General features: G+C 41.1%; 1 protein-coding gene across 1 annotated transcript; it reads right to left on the minus strand.

The window, feature by feature from the left end:
• Positions 1-413: 413 nt before the first annotated feature.
• foxl2l (forkhead box L2-like) lies at positions 414-3,082 on the minus strand. The gene has a single exon (XM_044212221.1). The coding sequence runs from the start codon at positions 1,760-1,762 to the stop codon at positions 953-955; it is 810 nt and encodes a 269-aa protein (XP_044068156.1). The 5' UTR covers positions 1,763-3,082; the 3' UTR covers positions 414-952.
• Positions 3,083-19,180: the final 16,098 nt, after the last annotated feature.

The following is a 19,180-nucleotide window of genomic DNA, read 5'->3' on the forward strand; positions in this document are numbered from 1 at the left end:
GTAACAGTAATATAAAGTAAAGTGACATCCGTCAATAAGGTGCGAGTATTGTGCCAAATATCAAATGTCATGGCAAAAATAAGTGACTGACATTACTAAATTTATTCTACTCAGGTTTTGAGGATAGTTCTTTTAATCATCTCAACAAAGCTAAAATCTGGAGAGATAAACTATGTGACAGTTCTATGCATCAGTCAATAGAAAATCGTCATTGAAGCTTTCACAGTTGGCCTACCTCTAAAACTTTGACAAGGAAAGATATGCTCATATAGAGGTAACTTAGCTTTTGTTTATCACTATTGGCATTACAATTAATGATATGAATTATAGAAATAAATTATTTTATAAGCTTATTATAACATTGTCAGTCATAATAAAGCAGATGAATAAGTCAATCAGTGAGAGGATTTGATGCAAAAATAACATTTTATTTTAACAAACATCAAGTAAACATTCATAATCGAATAAGAAAACTGATCAGTGCTTCAGTGTCACCCACCAACTGTTGCATAGCAGGTCGGAGAATGGGATATAACCAGAGAAAAGAAATAAATAACATAGTTCCAAATGTATTGGCCTATTGAAAAAGAATAGAAATAATAATAATAAAAAACACAAGTTTATTTGGTTGCAAAATAATTCTCCAACAAAAGAGATTTAGATTTAAATCAGCTGTCCTGCAGTTCACACTTGATCGGTTTCCATTTCTGAAGCAAATTGTAGGCCTAATGAGTACTGGCAATCATCTCTTGGCATTTGAAACTGTAGCCTATCAAAAAAAGTTAACACCTTATTTAACAGTTAATCAATGGTCAACAAATTTACACCATATCAGACTACCAAACAATTAACTTTACCTGACAAACGAATGACAGCCGAACTGAAATGGTGAAACAGATGAACTTTGAGTCTGTGAACTGGTTGTTAGTGAGTAGAACAACTCAAACTCCCCTTACAGGTCATATGAATGAGCAAGCGGCGCCTCCGCTTGCCTTGAATAGGAGGTGAACTGCTGGTAGTTGCATGCCACGGACACGTTGCCTCCGTCGGGGCTCATCGGCTGGGTCACTCCGCCGTAGGGACACCCGTTGTGGGGGACCAGCACGGGCGGGTGGCGGTGGTAAGCGCCGTAGGGAGAGGGGTGGAAGTGGGGGGGCGGGCAGTAGCTCACCCGGCCGCTGGGGGACACACTGCGGGTGTGCCCAGTGATGACCTGGGGTGTTGGGTATCCGCTCGGCTGGGACGAGCTGGGCTGGCACAGACCCCAGGAGCTGCTCACATAAGGCTGCAGATAGAGCGGCTCGGGACAGTCCACGGAGTTCGCGGTCAGGTAAGGCACGCTCGGGGGTCTGTAGGGTCTCCTCACCCTCCTCCGCCGCCGGTAATTCCCCTTCTCAAACATGTCCTCAAATGCGGGGTCCAGCATCCAATAGTTGCCCTTTCTGTCCCCTCCGCCGTCCCTGGGAACCTTGACGAAACACTCATTGAGAGACAAATTGTGTCTTATGCTATTTTGCCAACCTTTTTTGTTCTTCTCATAGTAGGGGAACTTGGAGATGATATAGTCGTATATTCCGGCCAGGGTTTGTCTCTTGTCTTGTCTGTCCTTGATAGCCATGGCGATGAGAGCCACGTACGAATACGGCGGCTTCTCCTGCTGGCCGCTCTCCTCCGCACCTTTGAGGTCAGGAGGGGGCGAGTTGGAGCTGATGTCCAGGAGCTGCAATCCCCGGTCTGCGGGGGATTTCTCCTCTGCATCCATGGTTTAGGTATCAGCTTGTGCGTCCTGCTGGTGGGCAAAAAGCTGCGATCTGCCGCTGTGCAAGGCAGCGCTATGGCTGTGACCGCAGGTGCACACACTCCTCCCAGAGCGCAGCAGTTATCGCCTTCTTTCATCTCGCCGGGTTTCTCGCCTCTGTATGGGACTCCTGTGCAGTCTGTTTAGGTTGAAACAGGGGTCACCTGGCCGTTTTAACAGTTGTCAAAATACTCTCACTTTAGAGCGAGACGATCAAAGACTAAGCGCCCAATCTCTTCATTGTATTTAATGTTCAGTGTTGTTACATATTCAGACACCTAGGCATTTATTTGTACCCTTGGACACACAGGTGTTTTTTCTTGTAGTATTTATTTTCTTCTTTTTTTTTTTTTTTTTTTTTTACAGCTTTACACATTGTTTCAACTTAGAGGCACATGACAGTTGGGTATTTCCAGTACTTGGTATTCACAGGGCAGAGAAGTATTGAGGCTTGCAGGTATCAGAGCACAGCATACCACAGTGAGGCACTAACAGCAGGCCTGCCTGTCCGCTGAGGATGGTAGATAATGATCACCTGCTTTCACCAGACAGCCTGTCTCCCCTGAACTGATAGGGAAACAGATCTCAAAAAGTGAGCAACAAGTGGAAAAGCAACTACATCTTTGGCAAGGATTAGAGGGCATTTTGGGTTGGCCATTGTTATTGCTGTAAGGGTATGAATTGGAGTTACACTGGAATACCTTTATTAAACAATACATAAGTAGCCTGTAGGCAATTATTCCCAATCGAAGATAATGTCTTGACCTTTCATTTTTTTAATAAAGTTCAGTACAGAATTAAGAAGACCATGACTCTATCCAACCCTATCTCTATCATTGTTAACAAAATGTCTATGGAGAACTATTACTCAAACCCTCAGAAATTTATTGTAAACTCTATGATCCCATGTTTCCAATGACACGCAACCTATCATGCTGACATGACAAAGAAATGCATATAAAGTGAAGCATAAGACATCTGTAGTTTTCAGTTTGCTAGAATGGTGTAGTCAGAAAAAATGTCAATATTTCACTCAGCAACTCTGTCTCCCACAAAGTATGTTTATATATTGTTTTCCCAATTAATTTGTTAAAGACAAGTTTGCGTTCAATGGATTATAAGATTGATACAGCTACTGTGAAGTGCTAGAACAAGCAACAACACGGAAGGCTGTCAAACAGGGTGGAAACAAGTCTACAGCTAATCTTTATAAAGATCAGTTGATTAAAGTCAATATAAGAACTCTAAGCAAGGAAAGTTTCAGGCCACCCTGCACATTTTGGACATTCCTGCATAACAATGTACAGCTCTTTCATTTAAAAAACAGTTATATTGTTTTTATAATATTTTTTTCATATTTTATTGTCCATTTTATCTTTATATTTATGCTTCTTGACTTGCAGTCTTTAATTTTTCTGTATATTTTCTTACTGTTTATTGTTATGCACCAATATACCAAGACATATTACTTGTATGTAAAAATCTACTTGGCAGTAAACCTGATTCTGATTCACTGTAAACAAAATTATTTGACAATGTACAGCTTGTCTCGTGCATGTAATCAAGGTAAGAATTACGAAAATGGAATAGTCAATCACAGGAGCTTTTAGAAAATTCAGGCTTCATGGCCAGGGAGAGTCAAAGAATTACTTTTCCTGACTCTGGAGCAAATTATGCACACACACTGGGCAGGAGTGAATCCTGATAGACTCATATGTCTAATTTGCTCTTCTGAACTTTCCTCTCTGATTTCTCAGTTCTTTAATAACTAAGAAAAATGACAAAAGGAAACTGGACAGCCCACTGTCCTTTTTCTCACAGAGAAAGCTAGATTTACCTCCTGATGTCATATGAGCGAAACGAGGCGCCAGGCTAAACACAATCTGTGTAGTTGAAGCTATCTGAGACTAAAGAAGAATGCAGCTAAACTGCCAAAAACAAAGGTCATGAATGCTGGGGTTGGACAACAAAAGAAATGAAGAGTTAACAGCCCACAAACATCCTCAAACATCTATCAAGTCTGACACAGAACAAAAAAAAAAATGTTTCAAGGCTGTATTCAAGAACTATAGCCGTGTTTTCAAGTGATACACAGCCTTTACATTTAAAGTGATTTACTTGTTGTTGACTAGAATATCATGGGTGCGATCTCTTCAGAACATTCAGAGTATTATATAAATCTTTCTTTTTTGTTTTCAATACAGTACATTAGTTTTATGAATCCTATACAGCATTCTCTCTCTCTATTCCCACATCAATTTAGGCCCTCAAAGCACATCTCTAAGAGTTTCAGGAATAGGCTTGTCCTTGATGTTCTCTCGTTATTTCTTTCTAAATAAGAGCTATAGCAAACATGCCACACCGTTGTTATTGCTTGGGAGGATGGAAGACTTGGAAGAGATACCAAAATATCAGTGAAATATAACTTGATGATGTGTACTTGCGTTCGACTAACAAACAAAACAATAATTTAAAACTATGCAAATGTTAGTAACTGGTCAGGGATTAGTAAGCTATATTTAAAATAAGAACTTGACAAAGCTGATAAAAATGTGCAGCTTTATATGGACTCTTATATGCCGTTTTGTGCAAAATATTTCCATGTTGTGTTATTGTGTATTAGCATGGTCAAATCAGAAAATATGTAAAAATATGATTATTTATTATTGTTATTGTTGCATTGACAGGAAAGTTGAGAGGTTTATATGTAACTATGACTATGAGTTTGTTAACGATATTCTGTTGGAGAAGAACTGGCTGAATATGTTTGAAGGTTTTTTTTAGATCAGTGTACACTGTTACAAAAATGTTGTAACTGCGTGTTCATGTCTTGAAACCAACATTAAAATTAGCATTTGAACAGGGATAATGTCACTATGAAGATAATAAGTAACTTTAAATGAATGGGACATGTATTAATTTATCCTGATTATTACACAATTAAATGCAGATTGTTACTGGAATTGTTTATAAAGATAATAAAGTTCACATTAACACATTTATTATTTGAAATTTGATAATTGGCTTTCTTGTTTGCTGTTAAAAAAACGCCTGTTCTCTGCTGTTTCCTGGCAAATATGGCAAGTAACTAAGTGTACTTACTTAAGTACACTTTTTAAGTCCCGGTACTTTACTTGAATATTTTCATTTTGTGACAATTTCTGCTCCACTAACTTTCAGAGGCAAATATTTTCTTTTCTTTCTCTATTACATTTGTCTGACAGCTCACTTACAAAATATACAGTATGAATTTAAAAATGTTGCGTACTTTGCTGCCAACAGCACCACCTGAACCAACATTAATACATTAATGCAGCAATACTTTAACAATCTGAGAGGGGCTTTTAATACATAGTTTTAATAAGTATTCTAGAGTTCAATTTGCTGCCAATAAGTCACATTTCATGTACTTTTACTTGTAATGGAGTATTTCATGTTTGATTATTGCTCGAGTTACCAGCAGTCAGGATGAGCACTTGAAAGACTGACTTTCGACTTTCAACTTTCAGGAACTTCCCCACAGTCATACCACAAATACCTTTTATGCACAGATGGTGACTACACAGCTGTACTAGTCCAGAACACCAACTCGTCTTAACAGATCAGGTGGCTCAACACCTTTTCTTCTCTTCTTCCTGCAGGCTGACATGGGTGGAAAGGTTGAAGGGTGTGTGTGCTACGAGGCTGCAAGTGAGATGAGTGAGGTCCAGCTGCAGACATTTTCTCCTCTGCCCTCCTAAGAATCTCACTACACAGATCACGGGATGGGTTAATGTCCTGGTAGCTCATTGCTTAAAAATTAAGTTGTTTATTACTCATGACACACTGTTGCAAATCGATTTTGTGCCAGGCAACAAAGTAATACCATCATTCGATAATAATATTTTGTATTATTTCAGTTAAATATTTACGGTACCTCATCCTCTCAAAAAAACACAAAGAATAACAATATAGGGACAATTATATTCTTCAAAGTTGGCAGGTTGTTAGTAATTTCAATGGGAAGACACAATATTTAATTGTGAGGGAAACAAATGGGGTTATGAGGTAATTTTCATGGATAAGAGTTCATTTTCATCAATACCTGTAATATTGCAACAGAAATTTAAAGTGGGATATGTTACTATTTACTATGGCATTGCTGTAAAATGTTACTAAACAATCAGTATCATGTATAAATAATGGATATATATAGTACCACCTGACAAACTTCAAACTAGTAGTAGTTTCACTGCAGTGGGGCGAACAGGTATGAAGTCTGACTCACCAGGGCACCTGCAAAGCTGTGATCAGTGATAAAAGGAAATGACAGTATGTTGTGACTTCTGTCTAAACACAAGTGCATGTGGCAGACCACAGCCAACTCCTTGACTTACAGTAGTCATTTTAGGCACCACTCCCAGACCTCCCTAATCCATGGATTACAAGAAACCTGGCTTCCCTCTGTTAGTGGCAGACCAAACAACACACTTGATCTGATGAGATGGGCACTCAGACACATCAAGGTAAAAACACGAAGGGCTGATTAAGAAGTTTTAAGGGACAAACGTTGTTTGCTACATCCCCTACCCGTACCACCCTGAATAGATACTCAGTATGGCCATTTCACAGGTAATAAATGTGATAATTTATTTCGCTCCTCTGACACTGCTTGTTGGCTGAATTCCCATGCTAGGTGCGGCTCTCTCTCAGGTGATGAGATACTTGAGTTCCCTGGGTTCTACATGACGACCTGTCAGCCGGCCCTGTGCCAGTTTGGCCCTGCAGACCCACATCTCCAGTAAACCACTCCCAACTCCAACCACCACTTCTCTGTTTACAGAGACTCCCAACACATAGAAGATGATAAATGTTTGCGTATGTGATTGCCACTTTGTCAGATCTTTGTTGCTTGACATACATCCTCACATGGAGCCAATCTTATGAATGACTCCAAACATATCCACTGTCTAATCTTTGATGGTTTGTAAGATTTACTCTGAATAGGTCTCTTATAATAGCCATTATCAACCATGGACTGATACTTGCCTTCATGGTGGAGACAAAATGTCCCAGTCTCAGGTTAAAAGTAAAAACAACATTGTTGCACTCTCCTGTCAATTACCAAAATATGTCTGCCAAGATAAACAACAAGGATTCCTCAGTGACAGATTGCATGCTGACAGTTTCTTTGTTACTGGAATGATCGTCCTCCAAACTGAGATAAAAAAACTCAGTATATAATTTAATGTCACCACCACCATGTTCACCACGTAGTGTTTTTCAGTTTGCACTTTGTTGATGAGATGCTGCTCCAACGTGACTTTTCAGCATCTCATTGAATAATTATTGGACAGAATCAAAGGGACGAGCTTCCCGTTTGACTTGTTTCCTCACTCCAGATCAACGTGTTGTCACATGTGTGCCCTTTGTTTGAAGCTGTTATACAAGGTTTTGCTACAGTATGCTCTTCCCTTTTTCCACAGAACGGCTGGGAGAACAGACTCTGATCTCAGAAAGCGGTGAGCTTTTTGACATCGCACTGAGAAATGATTTCTATCTAATTCATCTGAATTGGCATGAGTTACGTGACTAAGGTCAGATCATGTTTATATGATGCCTGCCAAATACCAACCTTGCCTGAATAATCACCATGCATGTTCCCACATGAGAATATTTTTTTGCAAAGCAATCTTTTCAGCTCCCTCTCGCACTTTGTTACTTTAACTGCAGTATTAAATATAGATTCAGATTTCAGATTGATTTTGTTAAAAGGAATATCTCATACTTGGTTCAATTCCCTAGTAGGCAAGACCTCCAGTATTCAAAGGAAAAAGAGAGGCTGTCACACTGAAATTTTCTTTGTCACATAAACAAAAGCAGGCTTTATGTACACAGACAAAAAATTACATCTCCACCTACAATTAGGAGATCACATGATAAGGTAACACCCATTATCCCCAAACACTTTACTAAACACACAATGTCCTAAAGAAAGGTCTGTATCCCATACAGGACTTGTGATACACATTTTTATTACACAATTTTAACTTTTTTTTGTAATATGCAGTTTCTCAAAAAGAGAATAATGGCCTACAGTCCTTGCAATGCCCAACTGGGGTTGGATATGCGCACTATCCACTTTCTCACCTTTGAAAACTTCTGGTATTGTCATTTGCTTACAGCATGCATTTGTTGCTCTCCTGTTCCATCTTGTGGAGGTGAATAGAAAGTACAACTATAATTTGGTTAAGGTTGATCGCTGTACCATGGATGAAATGCTGAGGTCAGTAAAGCCCACAATCTTAACATCTTTCAACCCCAGTCACAATGTTACCAGATTTGATGAGTGAAACATGAAATAAAGATCATTAAATACAATAAATATGCATCATAAAAATTACATTTTCAAGTTTACCAATAAAATAAGAAAAGAAAAGATTAGATTAGCCTTTATTGATCCCCAGAGGGGAAGTTTGGGTGTTACAGCAGCACAAAGACAGAAAAGTAAGAAAGAAAGAAAGAAAGAAAGAAGAAGTAAAATACACACATAGTTGTGTGTTAGTAGCAGTAAAGTCAGCAAAGTATACTAGACACCATAATGTGTACTAGTGTAGTATGATAGAGGATCAAATATGATATATTATATTACATCTATTATACATTTCATGTATCACTGCAAAATCACATACATAAATATATTAACTTTGTGCAATAAAAAAATATTTAAACAGTTTTTGTGTTAATACAAGGTGTCATTTCCTGCTTCAGTTGTACTTCTAAATTCTGGCAGCAGAGGGCAGCAGACTGACACTCTTCCAGGCTGCAGAATAAAAGTATGAGTCTCCTTAATTTTTGTAGAACATGCTGATTTTGAATGTGAGAATGTTTTGACAATGTTTCATATATTTGAAATATAGTGTAAAATGCATGTTGTAGTGTAATGCATTAAGTTTTGTCCTAACCACAGTGCACACTATTTCCCCCCAAAATGTCTGATTATTAGAAAAAAGCTTATCTGAAAAACAGACAAATAAAACCTAGAACCTAACAATAATGCTCAGCATAATGCTTTTTGTTATTACAGGTTTGGTTTATCTTGTGGTATCATACCAGTGAACAGACATACTGCACATATGGCAGACTTGCTTGTTTTTCAACATGCAAAAAATGCAGCAGGTTTATGCCTTCTTAACCCCATACCATGACTCCAAACATCAAAAACAAGGACTAAGGGTATAGGCTGGATGATCCTTTATGTATTGATACACTGTGGGGTGTAACCCATTAATTAAAAGAGCATCAAAACAAAGGGGCCATCTTTTAACCCAGGCAAAAGCAAGAAGAATGTTTTGCCCATTACATGGATTCAGCCCTAAAACAACTTCAATGCTTGAGAAATGTTTTGTGTTATGCCCTGTGGTGACTCCATAGTTTTAATGCTCCTTTACTTGGTGAGAAGGTCGGTAAACAACATCCAGTGTTGGACCTGGTGACCCCTCAGTTTCGTCATTCCAACACGTCTCGTTTCAGATAACTTTGAAGTCAAAGACAAAAAGAGGAAAATGTATCCCTGGGGTCTTTGGAATTCATGTGAGGAACCACAAAAACAACACTTCATCAGGGGCACCATTCAGAATGGTGATCAGCAATATATGGGGGAATTCAAATGAGAAGCATTGTGTGAGGGAAAAGCCAAAGAGATTTGTCTCGTCCCTGGCCCCTTCCTCCTTTTTACCATCCTCTCATGAGTGACTTTGATGTGGACAAGATGACTGAAAAACAAAGCAGCGTGGCTCGATTTAATTCCAGTGAAGAATAGGTTAGTGGGATGGGTGGGTGGGAAGGGGAATTGAGGGGGAGAATACAGTTTCATAAGAGAGACACAAGAAAATCACATTTCAGCCAGTGTATCAATCTGCCAAGGAAAGAAGGGGAGGGTAGAGTAAAGAGGGAGGGCGAGGAGGAGATACAGAGCAGGGTAGAGTGAGCGGGGTGTGAGAAAAGGAGCTCCAGTTGATCGCTCTTTAGAAAAGGCCCCCCACTCTCCTGCTGGGTCCTGCTCAGCTCTTGTCCTCCCGGTACAATACTGGTGGTGTGTGGCTGCCCCCACCACCCCAGAACACCCCAATGTGCCCCCAACTGCCCTCCATGTGCTGGAACTACGCTGACAGCCTGGACCCAAGACCCCAGCATATGGAAGCCAGACCAACAGGCCTGCTCTTCAATGTGCTCCACAGCTGGGGCTCTGCTGGAGTGGGCAGCAGAGCCTCATGCAACCACATGCTCTGTGCTGACTCTCTTCACCCACAATGTTAAACTTCTTGATCGGTGTAGACAAGCCGAAAAACTGGCAGACTTATAAGGTCAGTTCGCTCAAATTATGAAAACACATTTTCTCATTTACTTCCAGTGATATCAGGCCATGCAGATACTGCTGGTTTTGAGATATCTGATATCTGATTTCTGCCACCTCTGCAATACAAAAGGTCTTTTTTTACAGCAGACATTTCAACTGATCACAGCTCATTGCTTTCAGTTACTTTAATATAGTACTTATTATTACAGTTAACCCTGTACAATAGGCCATTTTCACAGCAGACATTTTGACTTGTCATAGTAGGAAAAGTACAGGTATTACTAGTAACATTAACAATGGCTTTGTTCTATTCAACTGTCCCCGTAAGCCATGACAGTGTGACAGGGAACCAGCATGCACAATACCAGGACCTGAAACTGAAGCAGCTAAATGGAATTCAGCCATCATGAAATTTGTTATTTACACCTGTTCTTTCCCTACTGTGACATGTCAAAATGTCTTCTGTGAGAAAGGTCTGTATGGAGGTGAATGGAATTTTGTTTGTTCTGCTCAAAGCATTGAAAAATTATATTTAAAACTTCAACAGCAACATCTCTTTCCTGTTGCTGTCCACAGAACACTGTCAACAGTTTACACAGAAAATATTTCTTTGACTGAAAGTAGACTGACGTCTGAATAGAGATGAGACTACCATTATTATTCAGTAGCATGATATAATATTGATAACACAGTATCATTTCAGCCTCTTCAACCTCACCAACCGAGCAGTGGTTCCATCATTACAAACTTGTGTTGTGTATAGAAGAAGTGGTCAAAACTATATAAATTTACTTTAAATTCTGGTTCCAAGATCTAAATGTTTCCAAAGACAGCAAATATGTCATGCTCCACTACAGGGAAATGTAGCCTATCAGAGCCGTTTCTAAGTCTTTTGGAGCAAGTCTCAAGTCAATTCACAATTCTTCATAAGCAAATTCAGAATTAGTCAACTATAATTAATTATCATTTCAATATTTTGCTCAATCCAACTTCAATATGGCCTCAATTAGGCACACGAATAACCAGATGTAGAAGAATAAAGTACAGTATGTGATGTCTGAAAAAATGTTTAATGTCATGCTGAATCATCTTAAGTGAAAGTTTAACAGACATATTAGTAACATTTGTGCTCAAGAAGTTAAATATGAACAAATACATACAGGTCCATATCGGCTCAAGAGGGAAAACAGCTTTCATGTCAACATCACTGATACAACCACGGAAAAACCCACAGGACTGACCCGGAAACTGAGCTCCAGTAACTCTGTTATTTCCACTTTATATAATCATCATCTAGACCCCATGAATTAAACTATGAACCATGCACACTTGCCGGTTGCAACGAGAGCCTTAGTTTGTGGCCCGTCCTCAACCCCTCAATTCTGACATGAACTAATGTTGACTCATGGCAGGAATATGTGGCCATTCTGATGCTAATGGAAGCTTTACCCACCTACTTAACCACATAGGCCTCACTCTCTATACAGCTCCACTCAGCCTGATCCCGGTGTGTGTGTGTGTGTGTGTGTGTGTGTGTGTGTGTGTGTTTGTGTGTGTGTGCGTGCATGTGCATGTGCATGTGTGTGAGAGAGAGACGGAGATGGATAGACTGAGAGAGAGAGTAAAGAGCAGAAACAAAAAAAGGGAAAAGTGACAAGACAAGGATGCTAGGAGAAAGCACTCGTTAACTTTTACTGTGTCGCTATTCAGTACGTAATGCAGTGTTTTATACAAATATGCAGGATGATTAAGGCAAGCTAAAGCCACTTTTAAAGCTTCTTTTTGTCACACAGAGGATTGTGGTTAGGTTCGAGGTGATTAATGATTGGAGAGATTGTGCTTCTCACCTGTCTGGGTGGCTTTGGTTGTCTAGGCTTGTGTTGGTGGAGACAAGGGTCACCAGTTAGCAAAATGACCCTTTAATACCATGGGGATGCTTGCTGCTTGGCCTGGCATGGCACAATACAGTGCTGGAGCAAGGACAGGTGGTCATTAAAACTTCTGTAATCCCCTCCATGAATAGCTCATGGGCAAGAAGACAGAGAGAGAAAGTGAAGGATGGAGCGATAGGGAGAGAAAGACAAAGAGAAAGCGACAGACAGGGTAACAGGGAAAGAGAGAGAGAGGTGAGGGTGGGGAGCGTTTGATGCTTGGACCATGGGGCTCTTTAGCACAGTCTGCGGGCCATGCTTCAGAGCGGATGTGTTAACAGTTTCAGGCTCAATGGAGGGAGAAATCCCCACAAAGGGAGGTGTACAAATATTGTGGGAAATCCGTCCGCTCTTTAATATTTCATGAAGGCCCACAATCTATTCATGGGACTCCATTCCTTTGGAGGGGCCCACATTCAGGCTCACTCCGCAGGCTCAATGGGCAGCCCTTAATTGAGTGCCCGCTCATTCTTCATCTCCCTGGCAGATTGTTCCCCATGAAAGCCCCTGCCTCTTCATCCTCCTCTTCTTCTCCCTGAGAGTGGCCAAAGAAAAGGGGGCATGCCTTGCTGGTGGTGCATGTGGGAGGGTGAATATGTAAGGGGGGGTAGTTGTGGATCAAATATGATAATAGGGCAAGAGGGGATAGTAGTGTCCAGAGAGGTGGGGGTAGGGGGCTAATCCTTGGGGTGGGTGATGGAGAGAGAGCGAGAGGAGGGGGTTGCATTCCCCTAGATGGCAGGAGTGCGTGTGGTAGCGTGTGTGTGTGTGTGTGTGTGGTGGGCAGGCCCTGGTCAAAGCTGGCTGGCACGGAAAGGGCTAGTTGGTGTGAATGTTCTTGTCATTTTGCCTCTATTAGATAGAAAGATTGGGAAAGCAAGAGAGAAAGGAATGACATGTCAAGGACCCGAAACACAAAACCAGAATGTGCAGATAGAGTACAACTTAGATGAACAAAGTGTCTTAATGGGGGCTACTGGTCAGGAATAAAGAGCCATAGAATTCACAAATGAGTAGCGTGAACACTCACAAATTTTCATCCGGCATTTTCTTTTCTTAGATGAACAGCAACAGTCCACTTAGACACATGGGTGTTTGGGTATCTGCTTCCTTTGTGTGAGTGAAAACTTAGATATGTTTAAAGGGATTTTACACATAGCTATCTGTTTACTCATTAGGAGGAGCACTACTCAGCCTGTGAAAATAACTGCATAATGTCTTTTTTGGCTCAGGAGGGAGCTTTAAAAAAAAACCCTTAAATGAAGTGAGTAGTTAGGACACAGGGTAGGTATAATGAAAGGTGCAATTGAGTTGTATTATGAGAAATATAGGATCCATTGTTTTTAGAGATTTACCCGTACTAGAGACTAAAAGTCAGGATATCTATCTATCGCTTCTTCGATTTTGAACGTTCTTTTTTAAAATCTGTCCTTTGTGAGTCCCTCAACTTTCTGGAGGTGAAATACTAAATCTCTGGAGTACCCCTTTCAGTGGACTATTGTTTTCAATTTAATTAAAGAAAAATGCAAGAAAAAATGCGTGAGTGCTCACCCCAAGTGTTTGTGAAATCAGTGTTGATTTATCTGGCAAATACCTTGACCCCCAAGCAGTGGAGCTTTCAGCATCTCATTTCCTTCATTTTTACATCTCATCACTCCAATGCATCCAACCGCCTTGTCGCTACCTTCCATCACAATAACAATGAAAGCAAGTTCACCCAAAAGTTTTTCACTAAATCATAGCCAGAACATTTGAGTATGAGGAGTAGTAAATCTAATAAAACCCTCGTGAAAAGAGGGCGGTTTGGCTGTAACAGAGAATCAGACCAAAACTCATGTCTGTGGATGTTATTCAGACTGTGTGGATGAAGATCTTACAGATTAATGTTAAGACTTCACCATAAATGTACACCTCAAGCCTGCACTGAGTGCTTCATCCGGCCTAAGGCTGCCTCAGTGTCCTGGCTCAAGGTGGATGGCCAGCTGGGAGTGTGACCTGGGGGCTCTGGCATAATCAGGGCTCCTCTTGGCCTCCAGCTGAAGCCCAGGCTCCTGATCCCTGATTAAAGGTCATCCCGCTCCTTCTAAGGGCCTGTAAGACCCTGGGAGCTTGGCTCACTCCCAGTGACTCCCCTTCAGCCCTCCAATGTGTGTCCAACAGGCTTATGCTGACTCATGAGGGACGGAGAGGACCTGCAGAGAGGAGTCCCAGAAAGAGGAAAATCCTCAACATAGACAACACAGACTCACATTCACACACACAGAAACCACAAGCAAGGATATACACACACAAACACTGGATGCATAATTTATCCCTGCGGTGCCACGCCTGGTATCCAGCCCAAGCACCCCCCTGGTGGAGTGTGGCAGAGCCGTGCTAAATGGATTCTGCAGAGGAAGAGATTTAAAGCTTTCATGGCGCTCAGTGTTTTCCAGGCGGCCGCATCTTAGGGCTTTGATGGATTGTTCTCAGGTTCATTTCTGGATTTTCTGAGAGATTTTGCAGTGGTGACCTGGCTATGACTCTGCTGCCAGGGTTTAGTGGGATTTGTATGAACACGGGATTCAATTTTGTCTTAAAAGTGAATGTCCTGTATGTTTTAAAGGGTCCAGCCACACTTGTAGTTGTGGAGCTTTGACCATTTAAGACTGCTTTACTTTCTCCATGTACCTTGCAGCAGAAGTATGGAGAAGGTGAAGCTGCGCCCAAAACCCTACCTCTACTGAACTTATTTTATCAAAATAATGGCAAAATGAATGCAAAGTAACTGAACTGGCTAAATCTTGTAATATGTTCTTTGCTTGTTAACCTAACAAGTGCAGATGATTAAATTCACTGACATAATCCCTGGCGGCCCATGGGCTCAGGAGGAAGTGATTCAGGAACAGTCTAATCCAGCCATCTCCGGATATGCAACACTCACCATGCCGCTTCACTGGGCCTTTGTACCAGCAGGTATTAACACCACAAGTGCCGCCTGAGACTGAGATGGGCACATGATTAGGAGAACTACTGACCGGCTTGGCTGAAAGCTCTGGGAAGGGGGAGGTGACGGCAGGGTTTCATTCATCAACGCATAACTTTGCACAACTTCCATTTTCCATGACTGCATCTCATAATATATTAGAACTGATAAAAGCAATACTATTTACTTCGTATTTCTCTACATATCCTCATTCCTGATTAAATTCATTTTGCCTTTGAAAGACATCATGAATGTTCCCCCCTTTTTATTAATTGTTCCAGCTTGCAAGTGTTGTGTTCAGAGGCTTGACCTGCTGCAGCCCTGGTCTATAAATTAATTCTGCTAAGTGGCAGCATGCAAGCCCCCGAATTATTTATACTTTTACTATTGGTCAGGGTGTCACTTAGATAAACACAGCGGAGGTTCATCTCATCTGATCCACAAAAAGCCAGAGTGTGCCGCTACCAATGGCTCCGCTGAACTTTGACCCTGATGGGTCACAGAGAGCATTTGTCCCTCGGTAATTGGACAGAAGGGCCCTTTCGCTCTTCATTTAACCTTTGGGGTCCAAATCTTTCTTCCCCATGACTACCATAGAGTCTCTGGTCCTGACCCAGTGTTTTCAGGCCTATCTTTCCACCCCCATCACAGGCCTTTGAAAGCCGGAGAAAAGCTGGAGTGTGCTTGCCCTGTGAGAGACAATGGCAGAGTTAGTGACCCCTGACCCCGCAGGCTGAGGCCTTTCTTCCTGGATCAGGCACTGCCTTTCGCTACGGTAGGTTATTGCTCCACAGCTTGGCAACAGAAAGAGGGTAAACACTTGTTAAGATTCTTCTTCTCTAGGCTCACCCCCAACTTCTTTTCTCTCTCGGTCGCTTGGCTTATATTTTCTTCTCTTTTGGGGGGTTTGTGGGTCTGTTTAAGGATGGACAGGAGTAAAGGCAGGTCCCTTGTTTGAAATTCAGGCAGCAGCTTCATAATCCATCATTCTGACAGCTCTTTGTCACTGGTCCAAAGGGGACAGGAGTCACAGTTGCTCTGAGCATGGAGGAAAATACACTAGCTAAAGTAATGTAAATGGTTTAGACATGCATCTGCTTGTGTTTAAAAGCATTTGGACTTTTCTTGAAAAAAGAAGCTTTTTGGACAAAAGCTTTTGTAAAAGCATGCGTATGATAGAGTGTGCAATTTTGACATGAATATTATAATGTGTAAAAAAATGTGCAAGGGTACAACTCCATGAAAGCAAATCTGGAACGGTGTGCAGGCTATACTAGTCATTAGTTAGTTAGGAACTTTATTGTTTACAATCTGGAAAATTGTCTTTAATTATTAAATATTACAGTGTTAACTTCTGTAATTTCAAATGATATTTAAAAGTGAATAGCAGCAATTTTGTCTGCACTGAAAAAATAAAAAAGACTTTCTACAAAGGTTTTATTGGATGTATTAGTGAGCTTCTTTTGACTTAACCAAGCTTGTTATTTGCATGGGGCTAATTCTGGTCTTGATTCTTCTTGCTCCCAGTTTTTCAGTCCTGTTGGGGCATCTGCTGTGTGACTCTAAATCCAACAAAATTGGGATTTCACTCCATCCAGAAGTACTTCCTTTCCTTAATCTCTTGAGTGCTGCCCTGAATCCTTGAGTATCACTGCAGTGTTACCAGGGAGACCCTGTTGCCCTTCCTAACACTGCAGTGGTCACTGAGGAGAGACAGTGGACCTGATGTGTCCAGATGCTGAGCATGCTGCCACTGCGAGAGGAGCATCCTGTGAGGCAGCCACAACCATATGGGCTGAAAAGGAGGACTCCTCTGGAGCTGCTGGCCTTCTCCTTGGGGACAGAAGCCCATTGTCCCAACCCTGCCTTCCATGCCACTTAATGGAGCAGAACAGCACTGTACAGGATTGTAAACTGCTCTCTGCTCCTTTTGCCCTGTCGGGCCCTCAATAGCAGGGCCCTCTCCCTCTTTCCCTCTCACTCAGTGGGTGTTTTAGTGCCCTCTTCTTTCATCCCTTTCTTCAGCTGCCTCCTCCCTTTGCTACTTTTGCTGGGTTGCTCAATGTTCGCTTGAGTGATGGTCTAATTGTCAAGGAACAATTAAGCCATCTGATTTCTCCCCTCTCCTCTTGTCATGTCCGCTTTGTTTTAGAATGGGGCCGCCTGAGTACAGGAAAGGGCTGGAGGTCACTTCAATATCTGTCTGGGATTTAATGTAAAGCCCCCACCATGTGGTCCTCAATTACACAGAACTTCCCAGATAGAGGTCCATCTAAAATATGACACATAACCCCTTAATTTTTAAATTTTTTTTGCTATTAACAATTTCCTTATGAATCTGCTGCACTTATGTATTTCTGTTCTGACTTATCAACAAACTTTGGGAGTCAGACCTCCCAAAACAAGAGGAAAAGTGATTTATTGGCCCTTGTCTAATAATCAATCCACTTTAAGGCCTCCTTCTTGTAGGCCCAATGAATCTGTCTCTCCTTCTGTAGACACCAAGAAATATGTTCCCTTTTAATAGACAGGTGAACCAAACAGCTGGGAGACAGCTTTGCCCAAGATGGGATGTCTGCACACTTTTACCCCCCGGCGCTCCAATTGTCAGTATAATGTCACATCTGTGACCCTGTCTGCTCCCTTCTACCATTTTGTCTTTCATCCTCTTCTCTGCTCATACCTTCCGCTCCATTTCATATTGTCTAGGTTCCTCCCTACGCGTGGAGGCAAGGCTCTGCACCGTAGTGCTGCAATAAGACAACCAGGCCCTCATGTCTAATCCTGTTTTAATTTGACCCTCCTCCACATACGTGCAGCGATTTCCCACATTGAAAAACAGGGAATTTAAACTAAATACTCAGACATTTGGTTTGAGACTGCATGTGTGCAGTCTGGATGACATTTTCTCACTATGTTTTGATCCTGCAGCTTCAGTTACACACACTCAAAGCTGTAGATTATGCAATCACGGTCTTACGTAGATATGGATTTCTTCCGTGGAAGATCTAGTGCCTAGATTGAAGTAGCCACAGAAAACACTTTCTGTCAACTTTGTTACTTGACTACCAGGTCTGCAATTTTGTCTCATATCTTCAGAGCAGCACTGATAAAAAAAAAGTTGTCATGAATAAAAAAAAAACATGAATAACTGAGAAGGCAAATAATGTGAATGCAGATGCTTACTGTAGCATAATTAGGCCTGAAAGTACTATAGTTAACAAAATTGGGTGCCAGACATACAATTAAGTATGCCATTAATAACTCAAGGGGTATAGTTTAGGCCTAACTTCTCTGTGTAACCCACGCTACAAAATAAATTAAGGATGTAAAGGTAATTCTAAGGGATAACCTCATAATAAAGATAATAACTGGGTCAATGGTAGTTTTGAGCAGATCTTATTTCATTCTCTTCAAAACACTTTTCAACCAAAATTCAGGACAAAAGAAATCAGTCTAATCTTTTAACAAGTTTGTTCAATCTCAAATCCACTTCCGTACACACTTTAGTTAATTCACATTTTGTCATTTCATAAAAATAAAGAAACAAAAATTGACCAAATGTCCAAAAAGCTAGTTATCGATATAAGTGAAAGGTTTGTGAGTGAGAGTGTGTGTGTATGGGGAATTCACTCTCACACTGACGAGACTGGAGGGTGTATTGAAGAAGAGAGGGAAGAGTCCAGGCTGGGAGAAAAGTTAATGTCCAACAGTTCTGTGTTCTTGAAGTGGGGGAGCGCGGAGAGGGGTTCATTTTTCTTAGTTGAGGGGTAATGAGGAAAAAGCAGAAGATTATTTCTTGGTTGGCAGTTGAGAGATTTTAAAGAGGGCAGTCTCCAGCATTAGAAACCAATAGTGTCACACCCTCCCTCACAGGTGTCAGCAATTCTCTGCTGTGCAGTAAAGGAGCAGTCTGCTGTTTTTTGTACAATACAGGACATGAGGGGTTATTGAATGCTTTGATGAAAATGATGTGACTTATATGCTATGGGTATGCTATGTATCACAATTTTATGTTTTATGTGCTGTAATTACATATTTTAGCTCTGTGAATGTGGTATTTCACTTTTGGTTTGGACCCTTGTGGAAAAACAGGATTTTTTTTTTCCTGATCTGCAGTAGACTTATTTGATGGTTCTGATGATGTC

This window comes from Siniperca chuatsi, linkage group LG10 (assembly GCF_020085105.1).
Source record: "Siniperca chuatsi isolate FFG_IHB_CAS linkage group LG10, ASM2008510v1, whole genome shotgun sequence".
Taxonomy (NCBI): domain Eukaryota; kingdom Metazoa; phylum Chordata; class Actinopteri; order Centrarchiformes; family Sinipercidae; genus Siniperca; species Siniperca chuatsi.